The sequence below is a fragment of the Canis lupus genome, chromosome 8 (genome assembly GCF_003254725.2).
Source record: "Canis lupus dingo isolate Sandy chromosome 8, ASM325472v2, whole genome shotgun sequence".
NCBI classification, from domain to species: domain Eukaryota; kingdom Metazoa; phylum Chordata; class Mammalia; order Carnivora; family Canidae; genus Canis; species Canis lupus.
In genome coordinates, this window is record NC_064250.1 from 68,709,884 (window position 1) to 68,735,680 (window position 25,797).

General features: G+C 47.8%; 1 protein-coding gene across 1 annotated transcript in view; it reads left to right on the plus strand.

Annotated features, from left to right (window-relative positions):
- The first annotated feature begins 3,192 nt into the window (after positions 1 to 3,192).
- The window catches only part of YY1 (YY1 transcription factor), a 33,298-nt gene continuing 10,693 nt past the window's right edge, over positions 3,193 to 25,797 (plus strand). Inside the window, exons 1-2 of the mRNA XM_025442311.3 lie at positions 3,193 to 3,968; positions 20,754 to 20,916. Of these exons, the coding sequence (XP_025298096.3) occupies positions 3,305 to 3,968; positions 20,754 to 20,916 (827 nt within the window). The 5' untranslated portion in view covers positions 3,193 to 3,304. The remainder of the gene's footprint in view (positions 3,969 to 20,753; positions 20,917 to 25,797) is intronic.

The following is a 25,797-nucleotide window of genomic DNA, read 5'->3' on the forward strand; positions in this document are numbered from 1 at the left end:
ATCTGTCCTTTTAAATTGATTGTCACTTTTAGTAGCAAGTGCAAGCAGGCTAGAGCCAATGTAACACACTATCATTGTGCATCTAGTCACAAGAGCCCTCAGAGCTGAAGGCAAAAGCATCTCCCACCACAGAAAACTCAAGGCCTATGTTAACAGGTCACCTGCTCTGGGGCAAATTTTGTTTTTTGGGTTTTGTTTGTTTGTTTTTGTTTTTTTTTTGGAGAGAGGGAGAATGCAAGTGTGTGTGTGTGTGTGTGTGTGTGTGGCGGGGGGGAAGCAGAGCAAGAGAGACAATCTCAAGCAAGCTCTGCACTCAAGGAGCCTGATATTGGGCTCGATCTCACAACCTGAGTTTACCACCTGAGCTTGAAATCAAGAGTGAGACACTTAACCCACTGAGCCACCCAGACGCCCCTGCTCTGGGGGAATTGTAAAAACTATTTGTGGAGGGATGTCAGGGTGGCTCAATTGGTTTAGTGACTGACTCTTGGTTTTGGCTCAGGTCCTGATCTCAGGGTGGAGATAGAGCCCCGCATCGTGCTCTTCACATCGGGAGTGGAGCTTGCTGGAGATGCTCTCTCTGCCCTTCCCTCTAAAATAAATCTTTAAAACCTATTTGTAGAGCAGGTGCTGGCAAACCACTTAGGAACACCTTAACAGGGCAGCCCAGGTGGCTCAGTGGTTTGGTGCCGCCTTCAGCCCAGGGCGTGATCCTGGGGTCCCGGGATCAAGTCCCACGTCGGGCTCCCTACAGGGAGCCTGCTTCTCCCTCTGCCTCTCTCTTTCTGTGTCTCTCATGAATAAATAAATAAAATCTTTATTTTTTTTTTTATTTTTTTTTTTAAAGATTGTATTTATTTATTCATGATAGTCACAGAGAGAGAGAGAGAGAGGCAGAGACACAGGCAGAGGGAGAAGCAGGCTCCATGCACCGGGAGCCCGATGTGGGATTCGATCCCGGGTCTCCAGGATCGCGCCCTGGGCCAAAGGCAGGCGCCAAACCGCTGCGCCACCCAGGGATCCCTAAATAAAATCTTTAAAAGAAAAAAAAAAAGGAACACCTTAATGCGGTGTCACACCTGCCATCCTTCCCAAGTCTTAAACCCCTTCGAGCTTTCTCCACTTGATGGTGAACGTCTATAGATCTACCACTTGGAAGCTAGGCTACTTAAGCAGGTACTCCCCCCATTTCTCTCCTACCTATGGGGACGTATCAACTACTTAGTCGGGTTTCCCCATCAATTACTGGAGAGTGGGGAAAGGGAAATTAAGCCACACACAAAAATTCTCCCACAATTGGTTTTCGCTTGTGAAATATTTACGCACAATTTATAAGCTATGAAGCCAGAAATGACTTCTTTCAACAGATCCGACTTTGCCAAACTGTGTGGGTGCAGCACTCCAAGGGGAATTACTCAGGTTTTGAAACTCAGAGAGAAAACGATCTAATTTTTCACTCCTTACACTAAAATTCTCAAAAGTCAAGTTCAAATGACGGCATTTAGAAATAAGTAAAAACTAAGTTGACCAAGTCGCTTTTTAATCAGCATGCACCCACTTTCCTCTAACATGTAACCGAAGACACCTGCTGTTTTTCACAGGCCGGACCTAAGATCGATGGATCGCGGGCCAGAATCCTCCCGGGGCGTGGACTGCAGGACGGCTGTTGCAAGAGTTCAAGGAACTCGCACGGGCCTTAAACTGGCCAAACGAGCACGACGGTGAGGACACCTTCCCAGATTCACGGTTTTCCGAGGTTTTCTTGAAGACCGGGGAGTCTTTATGGCTTTAAAGCAACCCGTCGGGTGGGCCAAAGCACGAGTCAGGGCGAAGCCGCTTCGCCGCAAGGCAGCTAGATTCGGACCGGGGAGGCCTCGGTCGCCGCTGGGGCGCGCGCGGGAGAACCCGGGCTCCGCGGCAGGTGGAGCGGCCGGCGCCGGGCAACGCGGCGCCCCCGGGGTGAGGCCGGCGCGGGCCGGGGGGGCTCGAGGAGGAGCGTCCGCGAAGGGAGAAATAGGTGAGGACGGTGGTCAAGGGCAACACTGATTGGCTGCAGAGGGAAGAAAGGGACGCTCCCGAGGAAATTCTAGGAAGCCGCAAGGAGCCGAGCCACGCGACGAGCGGCCGGGGCCCGGTGCTCCCGGGCTCCGCGGGCCGCAGCAGCAGGAGGGCAGCCCCGGCGCGGGGCGGGAAGGGAAGGGAAGGGAGGGCGTCGGCCGAGGCCCGGGACCTGCGGCTCCGCGGCGCGCCCGCCTTTGTCCGCCCGCCCCGCGCGCTCGCCGCCGCCGCCGCCCGAGCCCGGAGCCCGGAGCCATGAGCAAACGCCGCCCGACGCGAAGCAGGAGGCACAGGCGTGTCCCGTCAAAGCAGACTTTATTGGGCGCCGGGGCCGCCCCGCGTGCCGCCCGCTCCCCCGCGCGGCGCCCGGGCCGCCCTCCAGCCCTCCCGCCCGCCCGCCGACCTCCGCGCGCAGCCGGCCCCGCCCTCCCCCGCGGCGCCGGGGGCCGCGCACCGCTCACCGGCTCCCGAAGCGGCGGCTGCAGCGGCGACGCCCTGTCCCGAGGGCGGCCCGGGCCGCGGGGCTCGCGGGGCTCGCGGCTGGGCCGCCGCGGAGGGCGGGAGGCGCGCGACTCGCGGCGGCGGCGGCGGCGGCGGCGAGAGCGAGGGCGAGGGCGGCGGCGTGCTGACGTCACGCGCCACGGCCGGCCGGCGCGCGCGGGGGGCCGCCCCTGCGACCCCAGTCCGGGAGGAGCCCGGGTGAGTGGGCGGGGCCGCGGCGGCGACCGCGCAGACCGATTGGCGGAGGGGGCGGAGCGAGAGGGCCGGCGGGCGAGTGGGAGCGAGGCGGGGCGGGCCGAGGCCAGCGCGGAAGTCTCGCGAGGCCGAGGCTGAGCGGAGTGTGGCGGCGGCGGCGGCGGCGAGATCTGGGCTCGGGGTGAGGAGTTGGTATTTGTGTGGAAGGAGGCGGAGGCGCAGGAGGAAGGGGGAAGCGGAGCGCCGGCCCGGAGGGCGGGAGGAGGCGCGGCCAGAGCGGGCGGCCGAGGCGCGGCGAGGCGGGGCGCCGGGGCGAGCAGCGGCCGAGCGAGCGCGGGGCGCACCGAGGCGAGGAGGCGGGGAAGCCCGCCGCCGCCGCCGCCGCGCCCGCCCCTTCCCCCCGCCGCCCGCCCCCTCTCCCCCCGCCCGCCCGCCCGCCCGCCGCCTTCCTCCCTCTGCCTTCCTTCCCCACGGCCGGCCGCCTCCTCGCCCGCCCGCCCGTAGCCCCGGAGCCGAGGCCGCCGCGGCCGTGGCGGCGGAGCCCTCAGCCATGGCCTCGGGCGACACCCTCTACATCGCCACGGACGGCTCGGAGATGCCGGCCGAGATCGTGGAGCTGCACGAGATCGAGGTGGAGACCATCCCGGTGGAGACCATCGAGACCACGGTGGTGGGCGAGGAGGAGGAGGAGGACGACGACGACGAGGACGGCGGCGGCGGCGACCACGGCGGCGGGGGCGGCCACGGGCACGCGGGCCACCACCACCACCACCACCACCACCCGCCCATGATCGCGCTGCAGCCGCTCGTCACCGACGACCCGACCCAGGTGCACCACCACCAGGAGGTGATCCTGGTGCAGACGCGCGAGGAGGTGGTGGGCGGCGACGACTCGGACGGGCTGCGCGCCGAGGACGGCTTCGAGGACCAGATCCTCATCCCGGTGCCCGCGCCGGCCGGCGGCGACGACGACTACATCGAGCAGACGCTGGTCACCGTGGCGGCGGCCGGCAAGAGCGGCGGCGGCGGCTCGTCGTCGTCGGGCGGCGGCCGCGTCAAGAAGGGCGGCGGCAAGAAGAGCGGCAAGAAGGGCTACCTCGGCGGCGGGGCCGGGGCGGCGGGCGGCGCGGACGCGGGCAACAAGAAGTGGGAGCAGAAGCAGGTGCAGATCAAGACCCTGGAGGGCGAGTTTTCGGTCACCATGTGGTCCTCAGGTGAGCGCCGGCGCGCGCCGGCCCCCGGGATGTTTTTGTTTTGAAGGGAAGCCATGTTTTATGTGTGTGATGGGCGCCGCCATCTTCTTCGCAGGGCAAGTATGGCGGCCCCAAAAGATGGCGGGCCGCGGCGGGGGCGGCGGGCGGCGGGCCGGCGGGCCGAAGATGGCGGCGGGAGGCGCGGCGCCGCCCGCTAGGCCGCAATGGCGTAGTTTCCCCGGGCGGGGCGGCCGCGCGGCGCGGGGCGGCGCGGCGCAGCGGGCGGGCGGGGCGCGCTCGGGCCAACGGACGGCCGCCGGCCCGTTGTCCCCCGCCCCGCCCCCACCCCCGCCCGGCCTGCTCCCCGCGAGGCCGAGGGTGAGGGCAGGGGTGGGGGTGGGGGCCCCCCGGCGGCGGGGCTGCGCCGCCCTCGCGCCCGGCCTGGCTGCTCGCCCGGGCCTGCCGCGGCCTTCCTGGGGGAGGGGGGCGTCCGTGCCCGCGCTCCGCCCCCTCCCCTCCCCTCCCCTTCCCTTCCCCGGACCCTCCGCCGCTCCCGAGAGGCGCCTTCCGCTCCCACGCCCGGCGCGCGGGCCGGACCCTTCCCGCGGCCGCGCTCCCTGCGCTCGCCTCGCTGGGGCGGGACTTGGGCGGCACGTAGGGCTCGCGTGTGCGGGCTCCGCGCCGCCCGCCCGCCGCCCGCCCGCGAGGTCCTCGCCTCGGCCCCCGCCCGCGGCACGTCGGGGAGCGGGTCCGCGGGGTCCGGAGTCCTTAACCCTTTGCGTTTGGGCAGCTTCCCTTGAGTGCTTGCCTCTGCGGAGGGAAGGAGCCGCGCAGCTGGGGACGTTTGTCACTAAAGGGGCACGATCGGGCACCTGGCGTCGGTGCCCTCTCTAGTGGGTAGAGTGAAGAGAAAGATTCTAGAAAACCAGAGGAAATAACTGGGGCAAAAGGGACCTACTTGCGTGTTTTAAGGCCTCTCTGTTTCACTTTACCACACACACACACACACACACACACAAAAGCTGGATTTTTTTTCTTCCCCTGGTCGGTGTCCTGTTGTTTTAGTCACACGCTCTCTAGTTAAGTTGCGCGATAGTAGATAGACTGAGGATGATCCTCCCGCGGCTGCTTCAGTCTAACACTTGCGAGGATTACCCTTAGTGCCTGGTTTGACTCGTAGGACCCTCCCCTCCCCTCCCCCTGGATACCGCAGGGCCGTTGTCAGAGCGGGGTGGAGCCTCAAAGTGCGATGACCCTTGAGTGAAAGGCCCGTTAACGATTGAGAAGAACCGGCGAAGTGGAAGGCGGAAGGCCGGCCTGGTTGTACCTCCTGAGATCAGGCCCGCGACGAGATAACTGGCGTCGTTGGGTGGAGCTAGGACTCGGGACCGGGCGAAGGAACCCGAGGTGCTGCCGCAGTCTGCAGGTGTTCGGGCGCTGCTGTTGCGGGTTGGAGGGCCCCGTGGAGGTCTGAGTAGCGCGAGTTAACGAGCAGGTCTGTGTCTCGGTGCAGCCGGTGTGCTTGCTTACTTAATGGTGGTCGGAATACCTTGCGCAGGACCGGTAGCACGCACGCCGATGCTGTTGGAACTAAAGGCCATGTCTTTCCACCAATGTGTTACTGTTGAGGTGGCTGAATTCAGGGTCCCGTCTAAAATTAGATACCGATACAAAGATACCTTAACCACGTAAAGTTAAATTTACTTTTTCTCACGGTGAAGATGTGTTGGTCATAAAAGTTTAGAAAACCGGGGTATTTTATATATTCTGTATTTGGTCTTAACCAAATAGCCTGCCTACTTTTTCAGACCCAGAAAACTTGGCAGGGATGGCTTTACTTGATGAAGTGATGTGTGTCAAGTCAGCCAGTCGGGGGGAGGGGGAGATGGTCTGAGGGGCCTGACTAATGGGAGTTAATTTACAATTAAGTCAGCATTTAAAAGTCATTACTTCCCCTGTGCAAGTGGCTGCTTACAGAGTTACACAGTTTGGGGTTATTTTAATGCCCATTTCTTTGCAGAGTTAGTTGTCTGGCACGTTAGAGTACTCTGTGCCTAAAGGTAGTTACAAATATCTGATGGCAGTAACGTAGTGTGGCCTGTTTCCTCAGACATGTTTTGTGGTGAACTATCCCTCTTCCTTGTCCTTGTGGTTTGGAGTTATTACCAAAGAGAAGCTAAATAGTTTGTGATTAACTATGCACGTCCCAAGTTCAAATTCTGGGTATAGTGGAATCTTCGGAACTGAAGTGAGGTAATTGGTAATAGGTGGAGAAATCAGAGTAGATTAATTAAGTTGAATTTCTCGGTGTGTGTGTATTGACCGTGGTAGGCAGTATGCTCAGCGCTTTCACGGACTCCCATCTCCTGATCCTAGGCAAGAGTTTGAACAACACTGTGCTTTCATTAGAACAGCCCTTTAGGTGGGAATGGGCTGTGAGGGGACAGTTTTGCCTGAGTCCAAGCTGAGTTTGCTGAAGTCCTTATAAAAATAATTGTACACAGGGTATTCTCAGGGCTCTAGTTACTCCTTAGGACCTCTTGGCTAAAAAAAAAAAAAAAGTGAGAGCCAGCATGTCTCTGGAAACCAAATCTTTGGATTGTATGGGTTTCTTTTGCTTATGTGCTATCCTGCTCTAATTGCCCACAGAATCACAGCAATCTGCGTGATAGCCATCTTTTTAATGGAGCAATGGTAAGGGAATCTAGTGGTTCTGCTAGAGTAGTTTTAGACCTGGAAAGGTCCTTAGAGATAGGCTTTTTTCTTTCCCCCTTTTTAAGTGATATAATTTACGGGGGCACAGTTTAGTGGCTTCCACTGCATTCACCAGGTTGTGGGGCCATCACTGCTAGTTAATTCCAGAACATTTTCATCATCTCAAAAAGAAACCCCATGCCCATAAGCAGTCATTCCCCATTTTCCCTCTCTCCCCCGGACCCTGGCAGCCACTAATCTACTTCGTGTTTCTCTGGATTTGCCCATTCTGGACATTTCATTGAAATGGAATTCCTACAATCTGGTCTTGTGTGTCCAGCTTAGTCTGTGTTCAAGGTTCATTCGCATTGGGATCCCTGGGTGGCGCAGCGGTTTGGCGCCTGCCTTTGGCCCAGGGTGCGATCCTGGAGACCCGGGATCAAGTCCTACGTCGGGCTCCCGGTGCATGGAGCCTGCTTCTCCCTCTGCCTGTGTCTCTGACTCTCTCTCTCTCTCTGTGTGTGACTATCATAAATAAATAAATATTAAAAAAAAAGTTCATCCGCATTGTAGAGTGTATGTAATTCCTTTTTTAAGGCTGAATAAAATTCTATCGTTTAGATGCTAGAGCAGGACCTGTATTTTCACACATGGGAAGATGAAGGCCCTGTGAGGCTGAGTGTGTTGTGGTGTTTTATCACACTTCAATTGTGTCTTAAACGTGCTTAATCCACTGCTTTAAGGCCCTTGTTTACTTCTGGGTTTTTTCCTGGCATATGATTAATGAACATTTCCATGTTGCCAAGTGTAGGGCAGAGTCTCATTCATATATTTTTCCCTAGATTGTCATCATTATCATATAGGAGTAACATCCTATTTTATAGAGGTTCCTATAGACTAAACCACTTAATCATTGGGCCGAGTAGGGAAGCTCATGCTAAAAACTGGGTATTTAAAACATTTAGCTGTTAGGTTTTTTGTTTTTTAAGATTTATTTACTTATTTATTTTAGAGAGAGAGGAGGGAGGGAAAAAGACTCTCAAGCAGACTCTCCACAGGCTCCATTTGGGATCTCACAACCCTGAGATCTTGACCTGAGCCAAAATCAAGAGTTGGATGCTTAACCAACTGAGCCACCCAGGTGCCCTTAAAACATTGTTTTGAGAAAAACCTAAGAAGGCTTTAAAATCTTGAGGTTTCAGTTATTTAGAAATTGTGACCTTCACTCAAGGCTGTTGGTATTTTACTTCTCTTTTGTTAGACCAAATATAGAAGTGCTTTATGCTGGATTGAGCAAAACCTCTAAGGCCAGAAAACCATTGATATTAAAATCAGTAAACTGAAAGAAAGTTTAAATTATCTGTTTCTTAGTTTTATATATTCAGAAAGTTCTAAGTTTGCTAAAAGTCACTAGTCCTATTTGCCTCTTTTGTGGGTTTTCCATTTCCTCCTTTTTTTTTTTTTTTGTTTTTTTTTTTAACCCGTGGTTTATCCTTAACTAGAGATGCCGTGCACATAAATTCCCATGGAGCCAAGCCACAGAAGTCCCCCAAATGATCTTGTCAAGCCTGTGATCTACATAGGGCAGTCTAAGTCCTAGATTCTGATTCCTGACAGGGTGTAGTTCTGAAAGCCTGGCTTGCTGAGACAGCTTCATTGCTGTCAGACTCTCCACTCCAGGGTATTCACCTCTATTTTTCCCTCCCACCATCAATAGCTGACTCCCCCTAGTGGGAAAGGAAAAATCCCTCTCAGGAAAAGGTCAGGGCTGCTGACCTACCTACAACCAGCATTTTAGGGTTTGAAAGAGAATAAATAAAATAATAACTTTAAAAACATGCTAGACTCCTGGGTGAATATTTACCAGAAACTTCCTACTTTTTTTGTTGTTGTTGAAGTGTGCTTAGTAAGGTGGGTTTAAGGCTGAGAAATTTAGGACCTGTAACAGGTTATTAGCAGCAAAAACAATTATTAGAAGGAATGTTTCTTAAGGTCTGCATTCCTTTGTTAACTCCCGATCTGCTCTTCCCAGGGGACCATTCTGTAAACTCTGCTGTTCTTCCCATAGGAGTATGTGAAAGTGAAAACTTGTTTTAACTTTTATTTTTGTTTTGTTTTAACTTTTAAATGTGAATTTTTACCAGTGGGTTATATTCTCTAGTATTGTTGGGTAAACATTCAAACCTTGTATTTTTTAATTTGGCATCTGAAATGCTACTTGAGGTTTGTGATAATATTAATCTCGTTACTCTTAGCAGTATATTAGGAAGGTGTGTGAAGGTTTTAGACGTTAGTTAAGTGTAGTGTATGAGTTTGTACCTTCCTATGTGTGGTGGACTTAATTACAGTATACACAAGAGAACTGTCGCCTGTTCCTAAGTGCCTTGTGTTAGTGGGTCCCATTCTGTTTAGCTTTATGAGTAATTATCAATAACAACAAGCTCAGTGGTTTCTGGGAATCGTATTAGTAACAGCATCAAATTTCCACTTTAGAGGGCATTGACCAAACTCTCTTGCCTTAGAACATCTTCACTTTTGACCTTGGTTTCTTAGTAAAATGACTTAGAGTAGGAGGATCACTGAAGGCATTTCCAGTTCCTTTAGAACAAAGAAATTCTACTCCTTTCTGAACTCCTACATGACTGTAGGAAGCAGTATATACTCAACTTTCTTAAAGCAGAACGCTCAAATTTTAATGTGGCCTGGTGAATGAGGTATTAGGAACTCTTGAGTAAAATTCTTAACCATTCCATCACTTGAGTGTTACACAGTGGTCTCAGATACGATTTCACATGAGGACAATGTAAGTGGTTGTGAAGGACTCTTTTTTTTTTTTCTTGTGTAAGTGATCTCTCTTAAATGTAAGGAATGTGGAGTAGGGAAGGAGGCTGCTGTTGCTGTGCTGGAAACAATTGTTTTGGAGCCCGGACCCTGTCTCTTCCAGGAGAGTCCCAAACTACAGTAGAATTTCTAGTATCTCACAGGTGATCACACTCCCGAAAACACCCTGAAGTATCTTTCTCTTTTCGCAGTTCTCAATTCAATCCTCTCTGCTTCTTTTCCTTTTATGTTTTCTGGGAACTTTGAGGGAAAGAAGCTGCTGCTACTTCTCCAAGTTGACAGTTGGCTTTTAATTGCCTACTTTGTTGGTAACTCACTTACAGTTTGTGCTAATACATATGGTTCCTATATTAAATAGATTTTCATAGATTCTTTTTAAAGATTTATTTTAGCGAGTGCTTGAGCTAGAGCAAGTGCACAAGTGGAGGGGGGGGGCAGGCAGAGAGAGAGAGAATTTCAAGCGGACTCCGCTTGAGCGCAGAGCCTGATGTAGGTCTGTCTCATGACCCCAAGATCATGACCTGAACTGAACCCAGGAGTCAGACAGTTACAATGGACTGAGCCACCCAGGTGCCCTGGTTTTTATATAGATTCTTAACAAAGACTAAATGCTGGGCAGCCTGGGTGGCTCAGCGGTTTAGTGCCGCCTTCAACCCAGGGTGTGATCCTGGAGACCTGGGATCGAGTCCCACGTCAGGGCTCCCTACATGGAGCCTGCTTCTCCCTCTACCTGCCTCTCTCGCGCACGCGAATAAATAAATCATTTAAAAAAAAAAAAAAAAAGACTACATACAGACTTCTGGATCTCACGTCTGTAGATCTAAGGCGCGTACAATCTACACCTTCCTGAATTTTCTAAGACTTATCAGATGGCTTCAGTCCTCTGCTTTAAAACACCTCTGACACAACAATGTGAATATACTTAATGCCACCAAACTATAGGCTTTAAAATGGTAAATACGGTTTTGTATTTTCATGTATACACATACATACACACACGTCCTGCAGATGTCTCAATCACATTTAGTAAAATCCAAACTCCTGATGAGGCCACATATGATTTGGCCCCTGCTTTTTCCCTTCCTCACTCAACTCCCTCTATGCTCCAGCCTTAACCAGCTGACTTGCCATTCCTTGAACTTGTTTTTTGCTCTTACCTCTGCCTCCAGCGCGGTGACCCCGGAGGTTCATATTTTGTGCCGTCTTGTTCCCATCTCAGCCCTTCCTCTCTCGTCCTCCGCTCTCACTCTGTCTCCTAACCCTGTTTTATCCTCTTTGTAGCACTGTCTGAAATTATCTTGCTTTTTTTTTTTCCTTTTAACCTCCTTCTCTCTGTTTCCTCCAGAGACTAAGTTTGGGGCCTGTAACCCTGAGCCTTTTTTTTTTTTTTTTTTTTTTTTTGTAACCCTGAGCCTTAGATGGCACTTGGCATATAGAAGATTCTCAGTAACTGAGCGAATGAGCACATGAAAATCACACAGTAAGGTAGAATCGTGGCCTAGAGACCAGAATACGGTCCTCCTCTCTGACTGCATAGGTGGAAAAGAAGGATAAAGGGTGAGGAGAGAGGGTATGCAGGAGTGTTCCCTTTTTAGGAAAGGCGTGGACTACACAGTTGATCCTAGTTTCAAATCCTAGATCTGCAACTTAACAGCACTTCAGATATATGACTTGGCATTTCTGAGGCTTCTTTCTTAAAACCAAAAACATGGGGTTAGTATCTTTGAGGTTTTGTCTGCATTGAGGAATAAGACAGTTGCTGGCATGAAGCAGGTACTCAGTAAATGATAGGATCTCGTCTTAAGGTCTCTTGGTGGGGAAACGTGGAAATAGCCTGTGACTGATTTCTGCCTGTTGCTTAACAGTTGGCTTTCCCCCATTTCCCCAGTGAAGGTTTGGGTGATGGTAGTGGTGAGTCGATGATGTCGTTTTTGCTGTAAGTCACCTAAAAGGTCAGACTGAAGCCAGCAGCCTAAGATGAAAGGTATGGAGGAACAAAACCTAGCCAACCCATATAGGTAAATAAATATGTAAATTGGGGAAAATAGAAAATCAAGATCACAGAAAAAAAGGGGGGGAAGAAGCATTAGGGTCAGCCCTCATGAGCTTCCTGGCAGGTGACATAAAAAAGGAAAGTGTACTACTGATAACTGATTCTAAGATGAGAAAAGCTTGTAGGGAAATCAAGCTTTTCTGAGGACTGAATTCCAAAGTAAACTGCTCATATATGAAGAGGACCACTGAGTACCGAGGCACAGATTCCAACCAGTATATTCATGTGGTGTCTTAGAACAAAGACTTCAAATGTAACCTAACTGAAGGCAACTTAGAATTTTCATGTTCTTTACAGGCTTATTCTCTTTTAAGAAAAGTTCAGCATTCTTTCACAACTGTTCAGCGTGGCACCTACTGTTCCCCTTAAGCCCAGGAGGGTAGGGAAAGTGGAACAAGGGTGTTCTGGCTCTCTCTTCCCTGTGTTCCCAAACACAGTGGCTCCCATTTAAAGCGTCCTCTGCTTTAAGGCTTATCGGTAGTCTTCTCTTTTTTAAGAAATGAGGAAACCAGGTGAAGTTTAGTGACAGGAGTGAAAGGCTTCTTGAAGGAAGTAGGTCTGTGCTTTGGAGAGCAGAGTGAATTGGGGGTGGTGGTGAGAGGTGGGCAGAGGGAAAGGTGTAGTTGTAGTTACCTTACACCTTTTCTCCCACATTGAGTAATATGGCCAGAGAGCCATATTGGTAGAAGTCGGGAGGGCTCCTCTTCCCTGGATTCGTAGAGTGCTTCCAGCCTTTCTATTTAGTTCTTTAATCTTATCTTTTTAAAAAATATATATATATTTGAGTCTTTTTTCAAAGACTTATTTATTGACTTATTTATTTAAAGTATGGTCTGGGGCACCTGGAAGGCTCAGTGGTTGAGCGACTGCCTTTGGCTCAGGGTATGATCCCGGGATCCTGGGATCGAGGCCTGCATTGGGCTCCCCGTGAGGAGTCTGCTTCTCCCTCTGCCTATGTTTCTCTCATGAATAAATAAATAAAATCTTTTAATAAAGTACGGTCTACCTCCCCAATGTGGGGCTCAAAATCATGGCCCCAAGATCAAGAGTCGCGTGTTCTGCCGACTGAGTGCCTCACTGCTCTTTTTGACTGGAGATTATTTTAAGTCTCTTGCTTTGCCTCTCAAACTAGGATGGGAGTGATGACAGCTTTGGTAATATAGAACCAGACTGAATAGTTGAGAGATAGGGATAGGACAGGGGCTTATTTCTACAGGAGCCCATCTCCCCTCCCCATTATCTGTGGGCGTGCATTCCAAGACCCCCAGTAGAGGCCTGAAGCCACTCCCACTTCAAACTTAACTACTGAGGGGCACCTGGGTGGCTTTGTCGGTTAAGTGTCTGCCTTCCCAGAGTCCTGGGATTGAGCCCTATGTTTCGGCTCCCTGCTCAGTAGGGAGTCTGCTCCTACTCTCTGCCACCCCCCCCCCCAGTAAATATACAAAATCTCTTTTTTAAAAATTTAATTACTGATATAATAGCATAGTTATAACCATATGCTGTAATAAAAGTTATGTGAATGTGGTTTCTCTCTTAAAATATCTTGTGCTGCACTCATTCTTGTGATGATGAGATGATGAAATGCTTATGAGAGGAGACAGTAAGGAGAAGGTCCTCGAGGGACCATGGGAGGTAGCAGGAGAGGATCCTCTGCCCCCAAACCATTTGAATACAAAGTGTGTGCTCCATTTATAGGTGCTGTTGGCTAGGTTTTGTCTTTTCATCTTCCACCTGAAGCCATTTTACTTTGATCTGCTTGTTGTAGGTCATCTGCCTTTAGCCAGTATTAGTGAATACCGGAATCACCTGATCAGATTTGACTAGAAGGTCTTGTTACATTTTCTCCTTCCACACCACTCCTACCCCCTTTGAATGAGTGACCTATATTCTCAGCTTTTTCCAATTTGGAATTCTGAAATTTGGTTTTAATTTGCTTTTGTCCAGTTGTGTTCTGGTAATCACAATCATAAATTTAAGTTAAACTGGTTATAGAAACTCATTGCAGTGAAATTTCTCATGTAGATTAGCCCTGTCTCCCTGAAACAGTGGAGAGAGAATTAGCTAAGTCCTGTCTTCAAGGAAACTTCCATATATATACACACACACACACACACACAAACATACATGTGTATAACAATTTTTAAAGGAGATTTAGATATTGTGCTTCCAAACATGCTTGCCTAGATGTGTATTCGTTATTACCCTATTGCCAACCAGTAGGCCTACATACTTGACATTCAGAGCAGATCGCTTAACACCTTCTTCCCCCCTCTACAGAGCAAATCTGTTCTCACAGTCATTAGGAAATGAAAGGAATCAAATAATGGCCAGTGCAGAGAGGGGAAATTATATATCAGTAAAACATGTTTCAATAAAACTGTACAAAAAAGAAAAAAATTTCACTAATATTTTTTGAACTAAGAGGGAAGCTTTTGTACATATGGCCTATTTTTGTAATAAAAATAATAGTTTCTCTTTTAGAGCATAATAAATTTATATTTGCAAAAACTTCCAAAGGTTTCTTTTGCAAAAATTAAATGACCAAAAAATAGCAGATATTAACATTCTTTGATCTGTTGTTTTAGTGTGTGTCCAGTTCTCAGTGGAAATGAGGTGGGATGCCCAGGTGGCTCAGTTGGCTGAGTGTCCCAACTTCAGTGCAGGTCTTGATCCTCAGGGTCGAGAGCTCAAGCCCAAGCCCTGCATTGGGTTCCGCGCTGGATGTAGAGCCTACTTAAAAAAGGAAAGAAAAAATAATGAGGCAAATATTTTCTTTGATTTCTCTGACCATAAAACCAAGCATCTTTTGTCATTTCTTTAGCAGATTTTTGAAAATATTATTTTTTTTCTATATAGTTTATTTCCTAGCATTTTGTTGTTGAAGAGTTAATGACCCTTTGGTTGATTTCTGTGTGCTGGTCTTTGAGGAGTTTACCAAATTAATTTCCGTGTAATGCACTGTTTATTAAGGAATAAGTAACAAACGTGATAATGTGAAGTTTAAATAGATATCATGAAAGCATACAGCAGTTATTTAGAATGACCCAACAAAAGTTTTTTTTAGGGCAAGAATATTTTATCGCTGACATTGTTCAGAAGTGCAGGTATAGAGTGGTCATCAAAAGTAGATTGTCCTTAATCAGATTGTGATTTTATTATGTACAGACCTTGTAGTTATTGGCCTTACTCCGGACAGACTGGCTTGACTGTGTGTCACTTTCACTTGGTAAGTCACTGAGTACAGTTCTCCTGAGACCAAGCTAGTTTTCTTCCTGCATCTGGACATATCCCTTCAGTCTCCTTTGCAAAGTCATCTTCATTTAGCACTGGAGTTACCCAGGTGTTCATTCTGAACCCTCTCCTCTCTTTTTTTTTTTTTTTCCAATAGATAATGTTATGTATTTCTCTTCAGCCCTGATTTCATTTATGTCCACATTTGCATATCCAAATATCTCCTTGAGGTCTGTCCACTAGGTGTCTCCCAGACACCTCAAATTAAAGCAGAGCTCCAGGTCCTCTGCTGCATTGTCTCTTCCCCCTTCCTCCAGTTTGGCTAATGACATCCTCCCAGAAATGCAAACCAGAAACCTAGAAGGCATACTTAACATCCTTTTCCACCCACGTTACCCCCCACCCATCTGATTCATTACCCAGATTTGTGGAGTCCTCCAAAATAAAACAATCTAACCTGTTTTAAAGACCTGCTGACAAATGTCTCTTTTGGAAGTAAATCCCATTATTGGGTAATCTCACAGAAGTTGTTCCTTGTTTCACAAAGAAAAATCTCCACTCTAGTTTAATCTTCTTTTCTTTTCTTTTCTTTTCTTTTCTTTTCTTTTCTTTTCTTTTCTTTTCTTTTCTTTTCTTTTCTTTCTTTTCTTTTCTTTTCTTTTCTTTTCTTTTCTTTTCTTTTCTTTTCTTTTCTTTTCTTTCTTTTCCCTCCCTCCCTCCCTCCCTCCCTCCCTCCCTCCCTCCCTCTCTCTCTCTCTCTCTTTCTTTCTCTTTCTTTCTTTCTTTCTTTCTTTCTTTCTTTCTTTCTTTCTTTCTTCTTTCTTCTTTCTTCTTTCTTCTTTCTTCTTTCTATTTTATTTCTTCATGAGAGAGGCAGAGACACAGGCAGAGGGGGAAGCAGGCTCCATTCAGGGAGTCTGATGGGGGACTCCATCCCAGGACTTCGGGCGGGAACACTCCCGGAGCCAAAGGCAGCCACTCAACTCCTGAGCCACCCAGGGATCCCTAATCCTATTTTCGAAGTAAAATCCCAACATGTTGATGAAAGGTCAGTAAGCTTTTTCTATAAAGAGCTAGATAGTAGTGTTTTAGGTTTTAAGGCTATCCAAAAGCAACTAATCAACTCCAGTGTCACTGTAGCGGGAAAGTAACATATAAACAAGCATGGCTGGGTTTCAGTAGAACTTTATTTTAAAAAATAGGTGGCGGGACACCTGGGTGGCGCAATAGTTGAATGTCTGCCTTTGGCTCAGGGCCTGATCCTAGGATCCAGGATAGAGTTCCGCTTCAGGATCCCTGCGGGGAGCCTGCTTCTCCCTCTGCCTGTGTCTCTGCCTCTCTGTGTCTCTCATAACTAACTAAATAAATCAAATCTTATATAAATAAATATTAAAAGATAAAAATAGGTAGCATATGTGCACAGCATTGTCCATAGCAGCATTATTCACAGTAGCCAAAAGATGGAAACAACTCCTGTGTCTGTCAGTAGATGAGTGGACAAACAAAATGTGATATGTTGTCCATAAAGGAACATTATTCGGCCGTGAAAAAGAATGAAATTTTGTACATGCTACAACATGGGTGGGCCTTGGAAACATTATGCTTAGTGAAATCAGCCAGACACAGAAGGATACTGTTTGATGCCATTTATAAAAGATACCTAGAGTAGGCAAATTCATAGAAACAGGAAGTAGAAGTTATGGGGGGGAAGTTCTGTAATGGGTACCAAGTTTCTTTTGGTTTTGATGAAGTCTCAGGTGTAGATAGTGGTGATAATCACACAACATTGTGAATGTACTTGATGCTGCTGAATTGCACATTCACCAGTGGTTAAAATAATAAATACTATGCTCCTGTCTATTTAACCAAAAATGTTTTAAACAAGAGAAAGGAGGGGCACCAAGGTGGGTCAGTTGGTTGAGCATCCGCCTCTTGATTTTGGCTCAGGTCATGATCTTAGGATCATGAGATCCAGCCCCACATCACTTTGGTGTGGAGCTTGCTTGAGATTCTCTCAATAAAAAAATAACAGAAAAGGAACTGTGAAAAATGAAAAATGTTGGGGGAAGATTGGCAGGCTGAGTCCAGCTCATGGGCTGTACTTGCAGACCCTAAAACTTGTCAGTCTCGACTTAGACTCCATACATGTAGTTCTGAGATGATAGGGACTATTCTCTGGGTGCTTGGTTTTGTCGAATGTTGGAACAAAGAACTGAGTCTCAAGCCTCAGCAAGCATTTCCTCATTTGACTTTGTTTGTGTCCTCCCCCCAAATTTATAAGTTAAAGTCCCCATCCCCAAAATGATGGTATTTGAAAGTGGGGCCTTTGGAAAGTAATTAGGTTATGAGGGTGGAGTCCTTCTAGTGGGATTAGTGCTCTTTATGTATAAAGAAGAGACACAGAAATGATGAGGCATGTCTCTGCCATGTGAGGGCACACCAAGAAGGTTCTGTTGACAAGCAAGTTCCTGAGGGCAGAGACTTTGTTTTGTTCCTGGTGTCTTGGAACAGTGCCAGGCATACACAGGAGACCCTCAGTTTCTATGTGTTGAACTGTGCAAGGAATGATTTAGCCAGTGGTTCCGTAAGCCTGAAGTCAGGCCGTCTTTCTGCCGTAGCACACTTGCGATGCAGCTCTCCTCACCCGTAGTAGCTTCCTCAGAGCAGCAGCGATCCTCAGCCTTGCTAGCATTCTTGTATTAGAAGTACAAAACGTCAGTGAGGAAAATTAGCTTCCCTCCCTGTGTATTTCTGTAGCCCCTGAAAGTCCATGTGGTCATTCCTCATTTGGGAGGTTGGAGGGTGAAGGAATTCTCACAGCCCTGAGAAAATAATCGGATTACAGTGCAGAGTCCCAGCTTTCTAACTTAGGATCATTAACCACATTTCTTGTCCTTCATTAGTACATCTCACTATGATCTTCATCTTCGTCTGTAAAGAGGTTACCCAGGACATGTTGTTGAGATCCTTCTAGTTCCAAACTAGAGGCAATGGGCTTAACAGTGAAGAACCCGGGTCCGAGATCAGGGCTTCTGGCATTCACATCTACCCTTTACTGACTAGTTAGCCCTGAGCAAGTTACAGATCTCTCTGGGCCTCAGCTTTCTCCTGTGAAGAGTGAACTTGCTAATTTGCCCAGCTCTACGGCGATATGCGCAGTAAAGAAAATAGTCCCCTCACAGTAAACATTCGGTGAAATGCTGCTATTCTCTTCCTGGCAGTGACCTATAATGTTTTCTAAAATGAAAAATGGTAGGGGAGTCCAGTCCGGCTGGCTCAGTCGGTGGACCATGTGACTCTTGATCTCAGGGTTGTGAGTTTGAGCCCCCATTCAGTGTAAGATGAGTTAAAAATAAAATCTTTTGGGGATCCCTGGGTGACTCAGCGGTGTGGTGCCTGCTTTCAGCCCAGGGTGTGATCCTGGAGTCCCAGGATCGAGTCCCACATCTGGCTCCCTGCATGGAACCTGCTTCTCCCTCTGTCTGTGTCTGTGCCCCTCTCTCTCTCTCTCTCTCTCTCTCTTATGAAAAAAATAAATAAAGTCTTTAAAAAATAAATTAATTAATAAAATAAGATCTTTTTAAAAAATAATAAAATGAAGAGTGGTAGGAGAAGAGAGACATTTAAGAGTATCCTGTTCTGTGCTTTTCATCACTGGGAGTGGTTGATTGAACATGATAATGACCACTTCAATCAGGTGAACCTACATTCTACCTTTAAAAAAAAAGATTTGGGACACCTGAGTGGCTCAGCCAGCGGTTTAGCACCTGCCTTCGGCCCAGGGCATGATTCTGGAGTCCCGGGATCGAGTCCCCACATCAGGCTCCCTGCATGGAGCCTGCTTCTCCCTCTGCCTGTGTGCCTCTGTGTGTGTGTGTGTGTGTGTGTGTGTGTGTGTGTGTGTGTGTGTCTCATGAATAAATAAAATCTTAAAGATTTATTTATTTACTTGGGAGGGGCAGAGGGAATGAAACGCAAGCACACTCTGTACTGAGTACAGAGCCCAACACGGACTCCCATTTCACAACTCCAAGATCATGACCTGAACTAGTGGGAGGCTGACCTGACTGTACCACCCAGGCTCCCCTACATTCTGTCTTTATCTTGTCCTCATACCCTGATGTCAGAGATCCTGGTGATAAACAGCTAGGCATAGTTTTTTTATAGTGAGTGACGTCACTTAGAGGGTATGGTTTGTTTGGGTTTTGGTTTTGTGGGATTTTTGTTTTTAAGATTTTACTTTAGAGAGAGGGTACGCAGAGGGACGTGGGGAGGGCTGGTCAGAGGAAGAGAGAATCCGACTCCATGCTCAGCACACAACCCTACACCAATGTAGGGCCCCATCTCATGACCCTTAGATCATGACCTGAGGCAAAATCAAGAGTTGGACACTTAACTTACTGAGCCACCTAGACACCCCTTTTCATTTTATTTTTGTAACACTGGTGGAAAGGTAAGACTTGAACAAGCTAGTTTTCAATTCAGAAAGCTATTGTTACTGTTCTTTGTGAAACATTTTGATGGAGAAATAGAACATTTCAGTGAGCATAGAAAACTTTGGAGCATCTTTATTTTTTTGCTTTCAGCACCAAAGGGGTTGAAGACCAACCAGTTGGGCCTCTGTACTTCACCCTAGTGTCAGAGGCAAAACCAACAAAAAAAAAATCAAAACAGCATGATTTAGAGTTTGTCAACATTGTTATCAAGAAATAATGTAGGAGTTCAAGGAAAAGGTAAGAATCTGAGGCTAGAGCAGTAGAATCAACAAGCTGTTGAAGAATCTCTCCTGCCAGATGTTTGTCAGTTAACCTGGGAAGAACACAGCCTGGTTGCAGTAGCTAGGGCATGTGCCTAGGAAAAACGGAAGGTCCAACTAGCTGTGTAAACTGGGACCAGGCAGCAAGGGACCCAGGATGCCAAGTTGAAGTATAATTTGTACCTCTGAAGGGTTCAAACCAGGTGAAAATATATCGGCTGCATTTTCTGTATCAGTTGATCCTTTATAGCATCATTACAGCAGAGAATGGAATTGGGAAGATAAATTAAGAAATTACAATAGTTGTTGAGGTTTGAGATAATAAGAACTAACTTGGTGGCAGTGGAACAAAGGGAGAAGACCTTTTAAAAATCCATAGGATTTGGTGTTTGGGATGTAGGAGATTAATTATGGGGGTCAGTATTCCCTTTTTTTTTTTTAAAGCCTCATGGGTTTGTGACAATAGTAAGACTGACAAGTAGAGATGTCCTACATTCTGTGAACACGTATTTATTGAAGGCCAACTCTGCAGACTGAATCAGGCTCTGGGGTTACCTGGGGATCAAATCTGACAAGGATCCCTATCCTCGTGGCTTTTACCATCTAGTGGGAGAGGCTGACTGTAGTTACAAACTGCTGTAATTATAAAGTGTCTGGGTATGAGCCATGGGGTTAGGGTGAAGGGCTGGGAATATTCGTGAGGAACTGAAAAGCCATCATATGGGAGCAAGGAGTGAGGGATAACAGCGAGAATGAGGGGCTGGAGGGGGGAGGCAGGAGACCAGCTACAGGGTGAGGGCTGGGGCATCAGACTCAAGTCAGCATTGCCACGTTGCTGGTTAACAGGAAATGTGTAGGGTGGACTGAAAGTAGAACTCTGAGAAGTGGTGGGAGGAGAAGCAAGGAAGTTTGACAAGAAGCCAGTTTGAGAAGTGGGAGCAGAACCAGGCAAGTGAATGCAGAGTCAGGAATGGGGAACCTTCCTGATGGGCTAAGAAGGAGCACTTGCACAAAGGTCCGTTGGGCTTGACATCGCAGATTTTGGTGACCTTCAAGCAGAAACAGGATTTCAGGAGATTGAGGAGAAAGACTGGGTAATTAAGAAATAGGGCTAGTGGCTATAAATCACCCATTCCAGAAGCTGCTAATGAAAGCACATTTCGTAGTTCTTTATCTCCCCACATACATGTTTTTACTCCACTAAAATAATTAATCTTATGGTGTGTTTCAGATGAAAAAAAAGATATTGACCATGAGACAGTGGTTGAAGAGCAGATCATTGGAGAGAACTCCCCTCCTGATTATTCAGAGTACATGACAGGGAAGAAGCTTCCTCCTGGAGGGATACCTGGCATTGACCTCTCAGACCCCAAACAACTGGCAGAATTTGCTAGGTAAGCCCTAAGAACTTTCCTTTCTTTCTAATTACATAAAGTACTGGAGAGTCAGCAGCTGCGTTCTTTGTGTCTAAGTTACAGTGGTGGTTGGTTCATAGTCTTGCTCCAGGGAAACCTATGGAAACAAAAGCAGTTCGTTTTGTTTTTAGTGGTAACTTTGCTGTTAATGTGCATGGCACCATTTTAGATCCTGTAGACAGTGAGACGAAGCAAATAACCTCTTAATTCCGTAATTGATACTGCTTGTGAATGAATAAAATCAAAAAGAATTTGTTTGGAAACAGGGCCTCTTTGCACCAGCTCCTGGCCTCTCTGTAGACGTTGTAAGTTGGAGGGTGTTGTGCTGGAGTAAGCTGCAAGGGCTGGGTCGGTGCTGGACGGGCCCAGCTGAACCCTGGGAAGGAGTCATCGGTTCATATTTCAGTGTGTTATCAGTTAAGCTCCTGGGGTTTTGTTAATTTAAGCGGGCATGATAGAAAGAGATAAAAAATTCATGGTAGGGACCCCTGTGACCGGCCAAGGTGAGCAGTCAGGAAGATCTGGACCCTCTGGAAGCTTGTTTTTTGCCCAAAGCAGGTTGGCTCCTGCAGAAGCCTCTGCCCCTTTTGTTTGTGGTATTTATTTCCCGGCACCATTGGACAGTTTTTATGAAGACGTGAGAACACACTCAAAGACCATTTTTAATAAGATGAAAAGAACTAATAAACTCTGGAGCAGGAAGACCGATGACTTCTTTTCTCACCCTGAGGTTGAATGGAGCCTGGACTGGCCAGGAAATTTAGGCAAGGGCAGGATGAGGAAGAGAGACAGCCTTGTGATCCCATACCATCTAGGGACAGAGTGGGTTCCTCATCCGTTTTTCTCTTGAGAGCAGAGTGGAGTGGATAAGAGCTGGAGACCCTGAAGTGTCTTGGTTTCTCCCAGCCCTGCTCCCTGCCATTGGGAGCCTGGTTTCCCCCACGTATCAGATGGACATTAGAGTCAGATTTGTTGTAGTAAACGGGTTTGTGTCCTAATCTCCGGTCCCGTGAAGCTGCAGCCATAGGGAAGGTATACATGACTTTACATTCTAATTGATCACAACTGAACAAAAAAAGTTAAGGCTTCTGTCCTTTTGTTAATGACATGAGTCCCAGCTTTTGTTGCCTTTCTTATTTTAAAGAGGTATGCTACTCAGTCCTCACCGCATACCTCTCCCCCAAAATACAAATAAAAATGGAATCTGTAGATACATAGTCAGCATTGAGGTTAGAGTTTGGGGGCAGATTGGAGTCCAATTGCATGCCAGTGTTAAGCATTATCGTATGTGTTTAAAGTAGTAATCTCTTGTTATCATGCTTGGAATTAGCGAGGATAGGGGCTGTTGTCCCCAGGGGTAGAGATACAGAATGCAGGAGTCAAGGAAAGCCTTATAGAGAGGGTGGCATCTGACTCGAGCCTTGAAGAACACTGAGATTTGGGGGGCAGGTGGGTTTTCCATGGTGGGGCTAATGCTAGTGTGGCATGAGCACAGTGAAAAGGTACATACTCAATCCCCATATGATATATGCCTAGAAAAGAATAAGTGGGTTTGGCTCGGAATTCAGTTGCTCACAGGGAGACAGTTGGAGTGTAGGAGATCATTGAGTCCTATGAATACTGGACCCACATTTCTGGATGTTTGTAGTGTGCAGCGGACAGCTGCAGAGGTGTGTGAGCAGTAGAGAAGGGGCTCTGTGATCAAAGATGGACTTGACATGTCTGCTGTCCCCAGGCTGGGTCGGCGCAGGTACAGCCAGGAAGTGGGAGAGGTCACCAGGGCCTGAGCCAGGATTGCAGGGGCCAGACTGCAGTGAAAGAATAAATGTGACTGGGTGGCAGGAGTTGGTGGAAAGACTGAAAAAAGACTGGGTGTGTGTCTCTGGGAAGGAGGAATCAGAATGGATGTTCAACATTTTGTACCTCAGGTGGCAAGGGGTTGGGAGAGGGTGCCAGTTTGGGGTTTAGGGTGGGTATTGTTTGGTTTTAGATGCTAATAAATCATCTGTGTTGGACTTGAGGTGGTTTTAGGAAGGAAGCCAGGGCTAGACTCATCCGATGGGCAGTGGCAAAGGCTGAAAGTGGCATGGACGTCTGCGCTGTGAGAGGGCAATTGTGGAGAAGACAGTCTTGGGAAAACCCTGTGATCGGAGCACAAGGGAACCAGCAACAGGGTAGAGGGCTCATTCAGACAGACCCAGCAACTCAGGAAGGCCCAGGGAGTGGTCAGGAGGTCCAAGAGAGAGGGAGGAGAGTAACGTTTCTTTGAATTCTACTTGCAAAAAAAATAAAAAAATGAATTCTACTTGCAGAGTGATGGATGATTTCAGTGGAGGAACAGAGGGCTGTGACAGGGTTTTACAGAGAGCATGAACCTGGGGGTACTGAGCAGCAGTGATGAGGTGTCGGTGACCCTTGGCTTTGTTCACCCTCACTGCTGAATTGGGGCAGTTGATCTGAAAGTTTGTCCCTGGTTTCCTGAAGAGAAAATCTGAGGTTTCAACCCCACATTCGGGAAGCACGTGTTGCTGTTGCAGAATAGAAGCTTCTGCTTGCTTCCCACGTGGCCTTGCATCTGCCTCAGGGCTGCCTTCAACCCTACTAGGTCTGAATGAGACTTTTCTTCACCAGCAATAGATAATTAGAAGACTGGAACCACGTTTTGAGATTTGGGAGGAAAGTTACTATAAACAGAATTCTTGATTCAGCAAAGCTGTCAGTCAAATACAGGGCAAAAAGGCGGCCATTGTAGACACTAAGGATTTGTTCTATGTTGCATGCACCCTTTCTGAGGGGGTTACCTGACGATATACTCCAGGAAAACGACACACATCAAGAGGAAGCCTTCCTAAAGAGTCTGGGGAACAGAAAATCAGGAGGGCAGCTGTGCGGCAGGCTAGAAACAGCGTTCAGTTTAGAACAGAAAGTTGGTGAGTTGTAGGGCTTTCTTGAGGAAAAGTCGAGTTTGGTCAGCAGTGCATAGAATAAGTAAGAAGCCAGAAGGTCTTGGTACTATGGGAGAAAGTTCTCTAAAAAGGAAAAGAATCAGAAACCCCCTGAAGAGCGAGGCGGTGCTCAGAAAGCTGTGGCCTAAAAGTGGGTATAAAATTTTGATGATTTTTGAAGTGCAGAGAGAGAACTTGTTTGGCCTGACTCTATAAGTCTCTCCTTGGTCCTAAAGCTACTGTGTTGGACTCCTAGAGCAAGAAATGTGATCCTAGCAACACGGTTAGATTCTACAGTAGCCAGTATATTTACATAATCATCTGAATACAGTGTGTGTTTCTTTTCTAATGAACCTGTTAAAGATTTCATTTTGTCTCGCTCATCCTAACAGTGTATACAAAATGAGGGGAGAGGGTTGGGCTCATCCCCGTTGTCCTTAGTATCATGGACTAGATCCTGTAAAACAAGTCTCTTAACTGGACAGTGCGGTGGTGAGAGATCGGAGCCTGGAATGCCCTATTTTGTCAGGTCCTCAGGTTTTGAGAATGTGTGTAACCAACCACTGAATAGGATTTTCCGGGGGCCCCAGGCCTTGGTGCCTGGGACTCCGAAAGCCAAAGCGGCACCAAGTTTCAAACTGTTGGGGTGCAGACACCATCTTCTTCTCTTGTAAAGACCCACAGAACTTGTTCTGCTGGCTTCCACTCTTTATCCACCTTGACTCAGCTCTTGGCTCAAGGTAGCTTGTTAGCTGCTTTTTCCCTTTCCTCTGTGTGCTGGGTGATGGGGTTCCACACTGGACCTGGAACTGACCAGAGAATGGTTCAGGTTCCTGTCACATCAGGCCTAGAAAATCGGTTGGTAGTAAGTAAATCAGTTACATGGTGGTGGGAGTGGGGCAGGTATAAGAAATGAGGACTTTCATTTGAAAGCCCTAGAATTGGGGAGGCGACTTTGTTCTTTTTTTAAATACTTCAAAAAGTGGTCAGTGGGTGGGACCTGGCAAGCTCTAGTTCCTGATTAAATTAACAGTCTTTGTGCCCTTTTTCATTAACTACAGTTAGCCCTCTAGAAAATTTTGGTTTAGAAAGCTCAGAATTCGGAGTAGTTAGGTTGGTCTTCAGTTATTTTCATTGTTGGCCACCACCCAGCCCAAGACTTTCCCTGCAGGATTAGTGTAAAGATGAGATGTGGTAGCAGAGCCAGAAGTACCGTCAGGTGAAAACAGGTGAAGATGTACTATCTGCATAGGAGATACTCTATCTAGCGAACTTGGCCTCATTTGATGGAGGCACCACTCCTTGCACCAAGAAGGGAGGTGAGTTTGGTTGCAGATGGTAGTGGCCTTCCACCAGAGCCTCTGCCCCAGGAGCGCAGGCCCCAGGGTGGGGTTCCAGGCTGAAGGCAGCTGAGCTTATTTTACTGTGAACAGGCTTATCTTCATTCAATACTCTGCCTCAAAAATGTTTCCTCTCCGTATCTGGGACATTGAGCTTTAACTTAGAACTCAGGTTTCGCCCTGCTGGAAGCAGTGCCAGGAGATTCCTGCAGTTTTTTGGTCCTGGCTCCCACCACATTGGCAGAGTAAGCTGGGGGTAGAACCAGTGTCCACGTTGCCCGGGGCATGCTCTCCATTCTCATTGAACAGGAAGCTTCTCTTGTTGGGTACCTGGCTCCTCCATGTAATGTATAATCTATCAAAGGTACCTTCCTACTGACTTGAGCTGTTTCTCAACAGTCCTGCAGCCCTTTAGTTGAAAATTGAAAACAGTGGCTCGGAGCATCAGAACCTTCTGGGTTGTTAAGTATGACTGGCCTTTTTTTTTTTTTTTTTCCCTCCAAGGAATGAACTTATTTTTAGGTTAGGCCCATTTAACACACAGCCGGGAATGATGAGAATAACTGTCATTCCCC